The sequence below is a fragment of the Salminus brasiliensis genome, chromosome 19 (genome assembly GCF_030463535.1).
Source record: "Salminus brasiliensis chromosome 19, fSalBra1.hap2, whole genome shotgun sequence".
Classification (NCBI taxonomy): Eukaryota; Metazoa; Chordata; class Actinopteri; order Characiformes; family Bryconidae; genus Salminus; species Salminus brasiliensis.
Genome location: NC_132896.1, coordinates 7,111,209 through 7,124,430, shown reverse-complemented (window position 1 = coordinate 7,124,430; position 13,222 = coordinate 7,111,209). Strand labels below are relative to the sequence as shown.

The 13,222-nt window shown below is 40.6% G+C and overlaps 2 protein-coding genes across 2 annotated transcripts; both read right to left on the bottom strand.

The window, feature by feature from the left end:
• Positions 1 to 3,410: 3,410 nt before the first annotated feature.
• On the bottom strand, positions 3,411 to 8,440 carry LOC140541537 (uncharacterized). Its single transcript, XM_072664204.1, has 2 exons — positions 8,391 to 8,440; positions 3,411 to 7,343 (listed from the first exon to the last, which is right to left on the bottom strand). Exons 1-2 carry the CDS (start codon positions 8,438 to 8,440, stop codon positions 4,472 to 4,474), a joined length of 2,922 nt encoding a protein of 973 aa, XP_072520305.1. The 3' UTR covers positions 3,411 to 4,471.
• Positions 8,441 to 9,518: 1,078 nt separating this feature from the next.
• Positions 9,519 to 11,819, bottom strand: ppp1r3ab (protein phosphatase 1, regulatory subunit 3Ab). Its single transcript, XM_072664203.1, has 4 exons — positions 11,035 to 11,819; positions 10,625 to 10,677; positions 10,483 to 10,550; positions 9,519 to 9,539 (listed from the first exon to the last, which is right to left on the bottom strand). The coding sequence occupies exons 1-4, from the start codon at positions 11,817 to 11,819 to the stop codon at positions 9,519 to 9,521; spliced, it is 927 nt and encodes a 308-aa protein (XP_072520304.1).
• Between the last annotated feature and the right edge of the window lie 1,403 nt (positions 11,820 to 13,222).

Here is a 13,222-nt window from a genome sequence, read left to right as displayed (position 1 = left end):
TGCATACCAGAAACACCCCTGCCTGATGTTTTAGAGGTGTTCTGACCCAGTCATCCAGTCATCACAGTTCGATTCTTGTCGATATGTCTCAGATGCTTATCCTTGCCCCTTTTTCCTGCTTTTAACAGATCACCTTCACAAACTGACTGATCACTTGCTGCCTAATATGTAGATCCCACCCCTTGCCAGATGCCACTGTAGATGAATGAAATCTTTAAATTTTATATGGTCACTTTGGGTTCTTCTCAAACCAAACCCAAATTTAAGTGTATAATGAAATTGCTAATATTTTGTTCATACTGTTCATACTGTGCTTCTCTAGACTTTCCCACTATGCTTGGTAATCCTTTAAGGTGGTTGCTAGAGACCAACCTTGTAATACCCTTTCTAGGCATTGCCAAAGCAATGGCCTGAATAGGCTAAAGGGCATATATACACTGTGGATGAACTCACCACCAGTTCACCCTGAGACTGAAAATAGCCACTGAAACTCAGCAGGTCTATAACTCCTTACTGTAAAGTATCTTTTCAGTCATCCAGGCCATTGAATGCCTTCAGGTTCTGAGTCAAGGTAACTCAACTTGCCCATTATTTTTATTATTATTATTATCACATTATGTAATATCCATATGGTGGTTTACAGTGTCATGACACAATAAAGATGACTCCAGTTGAACTGTTTATGTCCGTTATTGCACAGGTGTTGGATTGATATGATATTATCTGGCAGCCATTGACCCCCAGTGGTTCTTTGCTTTGTGCTGTTACTGAAATAGTAAACTGAATAATAAGAATAAGAAAACTGGTATCTAATTTATTGCTGGTAGATAGAATCAGATTTGTGTCATTGTTATTAATATTACTGTGCCAGCTGTTCCGTACTTGGGTCAATAATAATATAACATACCTTTTGTGTCTGCAGCATAGTTGTTTTAATTTCATACAAACACTACATCACAATACCTTTTTCAAGTTTTACTTTGAAAGAACACAATATCATACATATTCAGGAATGTAAAAAATATTTTTGCTACATTTCATACAGTTTTCTTTAAAAGAAGTTGAAGTTGAATGTCATTGCTAAATGGTTACATCACATATTATATCATATATATTATAATATAGTATATTTATACTTTTAACGCATTTAGCTAATGCTCTTATCTAGAGCGACTTACATGGTTATTCGTATTACAGAGGCGGGGGCAATGTAGTGTTAGGAGTCTGGCCCAAGGACTCTTATTGGTGGAGCGCAGCATAGTCACCCAGACCGGGAATCAAACCCCAGTCTCCCACGTAGTGTGGTAGCTCACTGGCAGGTAGTGGTGTTGTCCATAGCGCCACACCAACCACTTTATTAACCATTTATCAACCAGTACGATGTTTGTTAATTAGCCATTTTTATAAAAATATTAAGCTATTGCGTGTCTGAGAAACCCTTGCCACCATATCATCTTTGCATAACCGCCCCTTTAAGAAAGTAACCATTAACACCTGTGACACACAACCTTCATACTGCTTCATCTTCATGGAACTAAGGACACCTGCTTGAAAATCATCATTAAGAATATTCATTACACTTAATATTTCTCACACTGCCTCCATATTTTGCTGAAGTCAAGCTTAAGATGTCCACCCTGTCATGTTAAAATATCAAGGTAATTAAAATAATTGTGATAAAATGAATTAAAATCTAATATTTATCTTTAAAACAAAACAAAGTCATCTTGAACAATTTAACAACTGTAGGTCAACCATCTCTTCCACAATTTTAGCTACAATTGTCCGCCCTGTCACGCATCTTGCTATCACAGGTTGGACGCATGCATGATCTGGTAGACATATACATGCCTTTCTTTGTTGTTTTGCTGCTGTTGTTGTTCTAGTTGTTGTTTAACTACCTAACTTACTAACTTACTGCTTGTTGGTCACCCTGTCAGATTCTGGTCCACTCTCTCATGGCCATGTCCACCCCGCCATCTTCATATTTTATTAAAATAAATCAGTAATTTCTTCAAGGTAAACAAACCATTACAATTGATTTATCGTTCCTAACAATGCGTCAAGAGTCTGTACAAATATGTTGGGTGTTGCTGTTGGTGTTTGGGGAACTAAGAATAATTTTACAATATAAAACATAATTCTGAATTATTTTGAGGCGCTATGAGAAGTACTGTTGAAAAGGGGACATGCTATCACTCTGAAAATGACTCCTTCTACTTCTACGGTACTTTAGAAACGTCAGTTATAATTACTGTGCTTATCCGTGACAGGGTGGACACAACTCGTGGTTGCACCAGAAAATTCCTGCTGTTGCAAAGTAAAGTGATTAAACTTGACAAGTATGTTTTATGTCTTATAGATGTGATGAATAGTCAAACAAAATGAAAAGTTATGAGGGCCCAAAGACCCATTATTCTAAAAATCGACTTCATGTTTCAGTAAATATAAGTAAAATTGTAAAATGAAGATCTATAACTTTTGATGAAGCATCTGATTTAAAATGACCACAGTACAAAAAATACAGTGCCTGCAGTTCTATTGTGAGTCTGAAATGTCATCATGTTTGGCATTTAGATAGTGTTAATCCTCACAGGAGGATTTCTCTGAACCCCTCTGATGGGGGATGGCAGCTGTGCTGCGCATACTCTTCTCTATAAGTTTCACAGGAAAGGTCACAAATGTGCTGCATGCAATTAGCTGATCACATTGAAGCACATTACAGTTGTATTATAGAATTATGGGGAGTATTATATAATAGTGCTGGGATGTGTGAAGCACTAAAATCTTTTGATCAGTATAAGGTATGTTTTCATTTAAGTTGGATGGTTTAGCTGGTCTACAAACATACACAGCCTGACCACCACAAGCTTCTCAACCAGCTAGTCAGCAAGCTTGTTGACCAGCATAACCAAGCTGGTTGACCAGTTTGAGCAGTATGAGCTGGTCAATCAAATGAAACTCAAATCAAATGAAAACATATATTATCCTGGTCAAGAATTAGGCTTGTCAACCTGCCTAACCAGTGTTAGGCTAATACAAGCATAGGGTATGTTTTTGTCTGGATGACCAGCTTTCTGAGGCTGGAGTTCTTTTATGCAGAGCTCTCGTTCCTCTTATTTCCATATTTCCCTGAACACTGCTGTGTCTAGATGCTTTGACTATGGTATTGTGGTTACTCTGTGTTGTTCCCTAGAGGCCTGTCTTATAATCTAGTTTTTGTTCCCATGTAAATCCACAGATTCGTCTTTAAAAAAGGAAGCAATTATTCAGACATGCCACACAAAACGTAGGCCTACACCAAATAAACAGGTGCACAGAGGTGTATTATCAGCAGAAAAATATGGTCATGGACATAAACATAGTGATCACCAAGATATACAGTATAAATTCAGTTTCCACAACATAATATGTCCACTGACATACCCTCAAACACACTTGTGTGTGTTCCACTTCATTTCACAATTGAAACAATACAATGTCTTCATTTTTACAATACATAGACGTGTTTATGTCCAGCGGTAGACAGCTGTGTCCACAGAACTGTCTGACCACAGTATTAGCAACGGTTCTGTCTAGAGGAGATAAGACCATAGCCACCAGTTTTAAAAATGATGAAGCACAGCTTTGTAAACTTACAGATAGGAACTGTTTTAGCTCCTCTTCAACTATCGGAAGTAGCTGAGAAGTCTAGTCAGTGGTTATGGATAAGAGGGGCTGAGGTTGGGTAGGTTGGGTGATTGAATGTGTGGTGGACCGTGGTGGGTGATATAGGCTGGTTTTTGCACATGTTGATGTAGTGTTATTGAAGTTGTGCATAAAATACACACGGAAGTGGTGGCACTGAGCATGCAGCAAAAGTGCTAGGTGAGGCTAAGTGAGGCTAGCTATGGCCTTAGTCATTAGGGAGGTCAGTGTGGAGTAACATCAATGTAGTGAGGGTGTGCATTGTGTTGGACGGTTGTTGATGTAGTGTGTAAAGCCCACATGGACGTGGTGGCACTGAGCATGCAGCGGTGACTAAGGCTAGGTACAGCCTTAGTCATCAGGAAGGGCCAGTGATGTTTAGGTTGGTTAAGTGATCTTTCTGTGAGGTGAGCTTGGAGGGGAGTTGGTCTCGGACACCAGACCTCTCTGTCATGGGCTTAATGGATCTACTGCTAACGTCTTGGTGCCAGATACCACAGAACACCTTCGGAGGTCTTGTGAAGTCCATGCCTTGATGGGTCAGGGCTGTTTTGGCAGCACGAGGGTGACCTACACAATATTAGGCCGGTGGTGTTAATGTCATGGGTGAGTGGTGTCAATTTAATAATCATAAACTGGGTTATTTTTAATTACCAGTTATTCATCTTCTAGAAATCATCAGTCATCAGTTTTTTTTTTTTTTTACAAATGTAGTTCACTCTTTTATAATAATTCATAAAGAAATCCCATTAAATTCCCAAACAAGGTCTAGTTTGTCTCATACTTATCTGTTGGGTTGTGTGACTTTGAAAGGTTCTGACTCGCCTCGAAAGTAAAGCCAATACAAGGCCAGCAAGTAGAGCCCAAAACACGCAACAAAGTCATAGTAGTATGCCGTAACCAAAAAAACAAGCAACACAAAAGTGCACCCCATCATTTTTGACATGTTATCAGAGGAGAAGAACTCTCTCCACCAGAGCACATTACGCCGAAGTATCTCCTCCTCTTCATCCACCAGAGGCAATGTGGCCTTCTCTAGCTCTGCCATCTCCTCATTTGTCAGATCCTCCAGTGAGGCGTTTGGCTGGTCCTCATCAACAGATTCTGAAATGGAAGGCATACGTGAAGGCGTCATCCGCGTTCTACTCAAGGATGACCTCTTGCTGTAGTTCCCATTGGAAGCAGTATCTTTGAATCCTGGCTGCTGGGTGCTCTTCAGTTTGTGGAGATACAGGTCCATTTCGTCATCAGTCAGAGATTCTGTGGATGCATCGTCAGCCACGTTATTCTCACTCTGCTCTCTAATGTCCTCAGTGTTCTCCTGCAATCTGTTGATCTCCGCAGCTTGTTCTTCCTTTGTTCGACAGGGCACGATGAACTTAGTGACCCTGTCACTAAATGTTGTGTCACTATTTCCTGCCAGAGCACGCTGTGAAGATTCTGTATCCCAAGGGTTTTCTTCTTCTCCACTGATAGAGCACTCTTCCTCAGAGGTTCTGCTTGTGCTTTGCTGCTCCAGCCTCATCTGTAAGTGAACCCCTACATTAGTGGTGTTTTCTGGTGTAGCCACAGAACTCACTCTGCTGACTCTGTCCTGCTCCCCGGCCTCCACTTTAAGAGAGAGGTGGTCTTCTTCATCTTCATCTTCTTCCAAACACTGCTCTGTATCTTTTTGCTTTGTTTCCTTTTCTGCCTCTTCCTCTTCTTCCTCCTCCTCCTCATCATTATCATCTAGGTAGAGTAACTCATCCTCAAAAGTGTCTTCATTCCCTAGTTCGTCTTCTTCATCATCACCTTGTTCTTCAGGTTCTACTTCTTGTTTATGTTCTTTTTCTTCTCGTTTTTGGTCTGCTTCTCCTTGTTTTTCTTCTTCTTGTTCTGGTTTTTGTTCATGTTCTGCTCGTTTATGGTCTTCTTTTCCTTCTTCTTCTTCTTGTTCTAGGTTATTTTCTTGTTGTTGTTGTTTATGTTTATGTTCTTCTTGTTTTTGTGCTTCTATTTTTTGTTCTAGGTTTTGTTCTTCTTCATCCTCACGTTCGTCTTTTTGTTTTTGTTCATGTTCTGCTCGTTTATGGTCTTCTTTTCCTTCTTGTTGTTGTTCTAGGTTATGTTCCTCTTCTTTTTCTTCTAGTTCTTCTGGTTTTTGCTTATGTTCTTCTCGTTTACAGTCTTCTTTTCCTTGTTGTTGTTGTTCTAGGTTATTTTCTTCTTGTTGTTGTTTATGTTTATGTTCTTCTTGTTTTTGTGCTTCTAGTTTTTGTTCTAGGTTTTGTTCTTCTTCGTCCTCACATTCACCTTTTTGTTTTTGTTCATGTTCTGCTCGTCTATGGTGTCCTTTTCCTTCTTCTTGTTGTTGTTCTTGGTTTTGTTCTTCTTCCTCTTGTTTATGTTCATGTTCTTGTTTTTGGTCTTCTAGGTTTTGTTGCTCATTTTCCAGTTCTAGTTCTTGTTCTTGTTCTTCTTTTCCTGCTTGCTTTTGTTGTTCTAGGTTATGCTCTTCTTCTTCTAGTTCTTCTGGTTTTTGTTCATGTTCTTCTTGTTTATGATCTTCTTTTCCTTCTTGTCTGTGTTGTTCCTGTTTTTGTTGTTCTTCTTCTTGTTTATGTTCATGTTCTTCAGGTTTTTGGTCTTCTAGGTTTTGTTCTTCTTTTCCTGCTATTTTTTGTTGTTCTAGGTTATGTTCTTCTTCTTGTTGTTCTTGTTGTTCTTCATGTTCTTCTTGTTTTTGTTCTACTTGGTTTTGTTCTTCTTCCTCTTGTAGGCCTTGTTTAAGTTTATGGTCTTCACATTTGTGTGGTTCCTTTTCCTCTTGTTGTTGTTCTTGTAGGTTTTCTTCTTCTAGTTCTGGTTTTTGTTCATGTTCTGCTTGTTTATGATGTCCTTTCCCTTTTTGTTGTTGTTCTAGGTTATTTTCTTGTTGTTGTTGTTTATGTTTATGTTCTTCTTGTTTTTGTGCTTCTACTTTTTGTTCTAGGTTTTGTTCTTCTTCATCCTCACGTTTGTCTTTTTGTTTTTGTTCATGTTCTGCTCGTCTTTGGTTATCTTTACCTTCTTCTTGTTGTTCTGGGTTTTGTTCTTCTTGTTGCTTATGTTCATGTTCTTGTTTATGATCTTCTAGGTTCTGTTGTTCATCTTGTAGTTCTTGTTCTTGTTCTTTTTGTTTTAGTTTGTCTTGTTTGTGTTGTTCTAGGTTATGTCCTTCTTCTTCTTCTAGTTCTTCTTGTTCTTGGTCTTCTTCTTCTTCTTGTTTTTGTTCTACTTGGTTTTGTTCTTCTTCCTCCTGTAGGCCTTGTTTATGTTCATGGTCTTCACATTTGAGTGTTTCTTTTCTCTCCTGTTTTTGTAGGTTTTCTTCTTCTTCTAGTTGTTTATGTTCATCTTCTTTTCGTTTTTGTTCTTCTTTTCCTTCTTGTTTTTCTTCTTCTTCTGCTAGCTCTACTTCCTCCTTAGACTCATTTTTTTCTAGTAAAACACCATTAGCATAATTGGTGCTACTAAGTACTGAACTTTCTTGACCTTTTTTATTATTTTCATTAATTTGGTTGACAGACAGAAGGCGTAATAAGGTCCCATCCAGAGTTTCCTCTTCTGGGTTTATATTTATTCTTTCCAAACCACCTGTTTCTTCATTTCTGTCACTGATTGATGTAGTCTCACTGCCAGCGTGATGGGAATTACCATCAATAATAAGACACGTTTTTTCCGATCCCTGGATTAGACTTGTTCCCTCTACAATTTGGAACTGGGCAAGTGCAACACCAGCTGTTTTTTGGCTGTCCTCAAATGATGTGAGGGGGATCAGTGAAGTCAGATTGTGGGACAGTTCTGGAGATTTACTTTGGATAAAGTTAGGCGTGACGTTTGATGAAATATGAGTACAGAATGAAGAAGATTCCGCATTGAGACTGAGGCTTTCTTCGAGACACTTGCTGCTAGGCAGTATTTCAGCGAAAGTTGATTCCATGGGCATTTGTGTCCCTTCTGAATGTCGGGGTTGCAGTGTTTTGGCCTCCTTGCTTTGTATCTTAGCGACCTCAGTGCTGAGTCCAGTTTCAAAAGATATGTGGGTGACTGAGTTGTCTGTGGGTGATGGGTTTTCAGAAGCTATAGAGGGTGATGTCTTGGCACTTGTACTGTATAAGTCAGACTGTGTAGGTAAATCCATATGAACTACAGGTACAGTTGTATGCCCTTGCTGTAAGTTTTCTGGTGGACATTCACTCAGGAAACGTGTGTTGTGTAATGTATCTTCTAAAGTGCCTTCCAGTAAACATTCACTTTGTAAAATCACCCTGTCCTGGTGTTGCTGTTCTTCTTGATCAGGTATGCACTCTGCCAAGGAACCCATGGATGGTTTATTAAAACACTCCAGTGGGAAAGGCAAGCTGTTTGCTAAGTGTTGTTTATGTGTAGTTGTCTTCGATTCTGATATATTAGTATCCAGTGGGATGTCAGTTACCGAGATATCGTGAAAGGTGGCCTCCATTTCTGCAAGTTCTCTATTTACATTTGTGTCAGATAGAGGTTCTTCGGTGGCGTCCTTTGTGGTGAATAAATCAGGTGGACGCTGTTCTCTGGACGCCCCATGATAAACATCATTAACCTCTTGGTTTTCAGATTTTGGCCTTGTTATGCATCGTGTCCTGGGATAACTCTGGTACGTGACTGTTCTCAGACATTCGTCTTCCTGTTTTCCAACTGACCTTCCAGCATAAAATTTTGTGTTCATGAAGTCTCTCCTCTCAGCTTCCATTCTTTCGAAGACTTGGTGGTAAAGTGGAGCCACTATTGTCTCAAATGTAAAGTTATGACCAGATGGTTGAACACCTGTCTTATTTTCACAGATATCACCGTGATTTTCTTTGTCTTTACTGCTGGCTGTGTCCTCGCCCACTCTATTGTCCACTGTGCTTCCCATCCTTCCCATAGTACCTTTTTCAAAACATTCCCATGCCTTTTCCACACTCTTGCTAATAGATGTTTCGGAGCTCTGGCCCTTAAGAAGCTGCTGCGTGATTGAAACAGCCTGGCCAGTAAGTGTCTCTTTGTTTTGGATGTCATCCAGTGCTTGTGAGACTGAGCTCACCGCAGATTTATAACAGTTTACAGGGTCCACAGGGGACAGCTCTGCCTGAGATATGGAAGTAGTTAGTTCACAGTGTCTTACTGGAAGGTTTTCCTTGTCCTGTGTTTGAATATGGGTAGCAGGAACGTGTTTGCTGTCAGTATGAGCTACCAACGAACCTGAGGAACAGGTTATTGATTGCTTATTGATTTCTTTAGCAGGTGAAAACGAGACTCTATCCTGCATCTCTGTCCACACGTCTGTTTGTGTTGTTGAAAGGTTTGAGAGTGCCTCCACTTTTTCTGGAACAGGATTTTCCACATTTGCTTTCAGAGCAGCTTCACTGGTGTCTTTCGCAACCTGCTGGTTGTCCTTTTCCTCTCTATCAGCAAAGTATTGCTTTACTTTTGCCAGTCGTGCAGCTTTTCGCCTGCTTCTCCTACTGCGGTTCCTAATGTTCTCCGCCTGTTGATAGAGAAGTGAGATCTTAGTTGGATCAGGTTTGATGAATCTAGTAAGACCAGTCTAAGATCTAGTATGGAATGATATGCATGGCATGTTTTACATTTTTCATATTTGGTCATCTTTCCATGTTTAAATTGTGTGTAAATCATACTTCCCACTGTACCAGCGATCTGTAATTTCATGTGTTTGCAATTAGTGACACATACACAAGTGCCTTTGTTTGGCTGCTCTCAAAGGAGTGCTTCCTCCATGTCTAATTTAGCCATCTGATACAGTATGTCAAGGCAAGCTTGTCAAAGCATCAACAGTCACATGACATTCCCTCAGAAAAAGAGCAGCCGGGATCACAGTGTCACAACATTCCCATGTGTCCTACACAACCCACCCCCCATGTTAGGCCTTGTTGTTTACATTTGCTGCCTATACTTCACCCATACCCTCATTAAAATCTTAGACACAGTGACTTAAGCGAAGCATTATGGCAAACAGTGCAAGATTTATTTAATTTTAAAGCAATGTGTAAACAGGATTTTTAGGTGCTGACAAATGTGACACTCCTCATGTAACAAATAGAACTAGGCAGAGCACACTGTCACACTGGATATTCACTGCCACACAAAATCCTTGGATCTCCATTTTTGCCGTTGTTTACTTTTTGACGTAATATAAATCTGGAAGTTGTTCTTTATATGGTGTCCAGATTTTGTGCTGAATGGACAAAAAGAAATGCTCAGAAATGTCTTCATGATAAATATAAATTTACCTCCGGTAAGAGCCGACCTCCGACCTTAAAGTTAAGAAGGCTTTTGGGGGGCTCTGAGCACAGCACAAGTGCCTCAGTGGTCTAATGCACTACTACTGTGGCCCAGGGTTCGCATGCCCGAATCCTGAGCCATGCTGCTTTGCCAACAGCATCCAGAGTCTGAGAAAGCACAACTGGCCGTGCTCTCTCCAGATTAATAGATGGCATTCTCTCCCCTCACCTCTTGAAGTAATGTTGGCCTGCACAGACGTCGGTTAGCTGGTTTGGCGGAGGCTGGCTTTGCATGTGTCAGAGGAGTTGTGTGTTAAGTCCTAGTGTCGTGAGCATTGCTAGTGTTAGGGGGGCCATGAATGGGTGGGTTAACTGACTGTACAAAATTGGTAGGGAAAAGGGAAAACTTTGACAAACACATTATTACTCCTTTATCCTTGCAATATTTGGAGATTATAAGGTTGTTTGTGTGACAGTGAGAATATATTAGGCTAAATATATTTGAACTGACCTGCAGTTTAATGAGATCCTCTTTCACAGGTTCAGTAAGAGCTGCCATCCCACAATTCAGGATTATTTCTAGGAGAAGATCAAATATTGTCATGTATCTAAACCAGACACGGACTCATTGACCAACTGTTTGAAAATACTACCTGGAATGTCCTCTGTGCTTGAGGTAGAACTGGTCTCAGAGGAACAGTCAAAGCTGAAAAAGGGTAAGGTAAATAAATAGGACTTTTGAGAAGTTCATTTAATCACAGATAAGTCTTTTTTATTAACATCCCATAATAATTTTGGCTTTAAATGATTGGCATATAGAAAGTGAGACCATAAACCAGGTACCATATAAAATATACTGTATATTAAAAGTAATCATGTAGAAAATATTCCTTATACAAATGCTTGTACAGTGTACAGAGTACACTGGAGTCTCCTCACTAGATGATGGCAAGATACACATTAACAAAATGTAGATGTTTTTAAGTATTATAAGAGGACATACTCAAGACCAATGTCACAGTGTAAATATTATTGGTAATCTCATTGTGACCTGACATCTTACCTGGTTGATTTCAGGCAGCTTTTCTTTGTGTGCTTCTTCTCATTCTGGCTTTGGTCTTTAGCCTTTTCATGGCAAAACAAAACATAGTTTTGGCCACTGTTGTTTGCCCAAAAACTCCCGAATGGTGTTTCATATCGAAGGCAGAAATCCACCCTGGCTCCTTGTTCCCCAAACGGAGGTACCAAAGTCAGCCTGAAGGAAAAGCAGTCCATATCGCCATCACTCGACCCAGGAATATACTCTGCCAGCAAATCAAAATGACTGCTCCAGCAGTCCAAAGAGGTGCGGATGTAGACCAGCTTATCAAAACACAGGTTGAGAACGCGAATGGTGCCTTTCAGCGTGGTGGTGCCAGGAAGAAGCTCCAGACTCTCCAGCTCCAGCTTATTCTCGTGGACCTTCTGAATCAGCTCTTCTGCTGTAGGTGGTAGAGTGAAGAGCAGGGACAGGAAGTACTCTTTCACTTCACTGCCCCTCAGATCACCCTCCAACGGATCCGAGGTGCCACACATGGCCCAGGAATCAAACTGCTTGACTGAGACCAGACTCAGGCCGAAGGCATCTGCGAAAGATACCCTCCGACTGCTAGACGGTGGAGGCTGGCATTCGTCATCGGAGCATGAAAAATCTGAGCTCCGGCGCCTCGGGATGGGGGAGGATTTGGGTTTGATGCCCCCCAGGCCTAGGGGCTCATCGTCATCATCCCAGGGGCAAGGCCCCGGCAGGCCCAGAAGATTGGAGCCATCCCGGCCGGAGCTCCACACTTCTCCCACCACAGGCTCCATCAGGCAGAGTGAGAGAGAACCCAAGGCTGGGTGGCCAACAGCTGACACACAACACTGTGTGACTTAGCAGACCGAATCGAGTTACATTTGACATTGTAGCAAGAAGCCAGCACTATAAATAGAGCCCCAAACGACTTCAGCAATGCAGCTGAGGCTCAGGGGGAATGCTGTAAGTATAGCTTCCAAACACGTCATGCATAATGTTAACAGTGACACAGTCCCTAAAATGAACTTTTGCCATTTAGTGAAATAAGGTGAACACTGCTTAAGTGAGGCCATTTCCCTCTTGAAGAACCAATCCCTTTACACCATCTGGACATCATCTCTTCTTTCACAGGTCTTCTTTTCTACCTCATCATTACCTGGCTGTTGTGTTTTCCTCAACTCTATCAGTTCTTCTTTTCCTCCATTTCCATCGTCCCACACTTTTTAAAATAAAGGCACTTCAGCTGGTTCTGCCATAGAATATGGAATGTCATAGAAGAACCTCTTTTGGTTCCATAGAGAACCAAGGACCATGTTCTTAAAAGAGATGTGTGAGTGTGAAGAATCTTCAGTTTGGTAAAGAACCTTTACATCAAGGGGAGGTTCTCTAGAGCTTTAAAAGGCCCTTCAACCTCACACATCTCTTACAGTTACAAACAAGGTTCTTTATGAAGCCAAAAGGACCAAAGAACCTTTGATGTTTGAAGCACATTTATTTTCAAGAGTGCAATAAAGTTTCTTTACATTACAACAGTAAATTAAAATGAATAACAATATTTTAGTTATTGTCGGCAAACTCTTCAAATCTTTGAATGGAACAAGTTAACTAACTAACTCAAATTTAAAAGGACCTATTATTTGAGTGTATTAGTAACAGAAGAAGAAATACTTGAAATGAAAAATAATCAAATAATTTAAAAAATGATTAGAAATTATTTTCTGGTCCAGCGGACTAAGATGTTGCCACTATGACCCGAGGATCGCTGGTTAGAATCTTGGGTCATGCCGTCTGCCATCAGCAGCCGGAGCCTGAGAGAGCACAATTGGCTTTGCTCTCTCCGGGTGGGACGATGACGCTCTCTCTCTCTCTCTCCCCACATCACATCAGTGTGATGCTGGCAGACACGGGCGTCTGCATCGCGTTGCACCAGTGGAAGTTTGAAAAGAAAAGGTGGCTGTGTCGGGAGCATTACATGTGATAGAGGGAGCGTGCTAATGGAGTGGGTTGGGTAATTGATTATCTAAAATTGAGAAGGAAAATACAATAATAATAATGAATATTTTCAACCTCTAATTTCAATGTACTCAGCATAGATTGTCCTGATCCTGGTTTATAGGTAGTCCACCACACCCCAACAAATTACATCTCAAACACTGAACAATAGCAGTGTAACAGTACCCAAAGGATGAGCTTAACT

What these genes read in the sequence shown, in the direction of transcription:
- LOC140541537 (XM_072664204.1), bottom strand. Translation starts at nt 8,440, where the DNA reads ATGGAAGCTGAGAGGAGAGACTTCATGAACACAAAATTTTATGCTGGA. An exon ending in ACAAAATTTTATGCTGGAAG is followed by an intron (nt 7,344 to 8,390) that starts GTCAGTTGGAAA and finishes TCACGCTGGCAG; the next exon opens with TGAGACTACATCAATCAGTG.
- ppp1r3ab (XM_072664203.1), bottom strand. Translation starts at nt 11,819, where the DNA reads ATGGAGCCTGTGGTGGGAGAAGTGTGGAGCTCCGGCCGGGATGGCTCC. An exon ending in AAGCACAGAGGACATTCCAG is followed by an intron (nt 10,551 to 10,624) that starts GTAGTATTTTCA and finishes ATCTTCTCCTAG; the next exon opens with AAATAATCCTGAATTGTGGG. An exon ending in AGGATCTCATTAAACTGCAG is followed by an intron (nt 9,540 to 10,482) that starts GTCAGTTCAAAT and finishes TCTTTTTCTGAG; the next exon opens with GGAATGTCATGTGACTGTTG.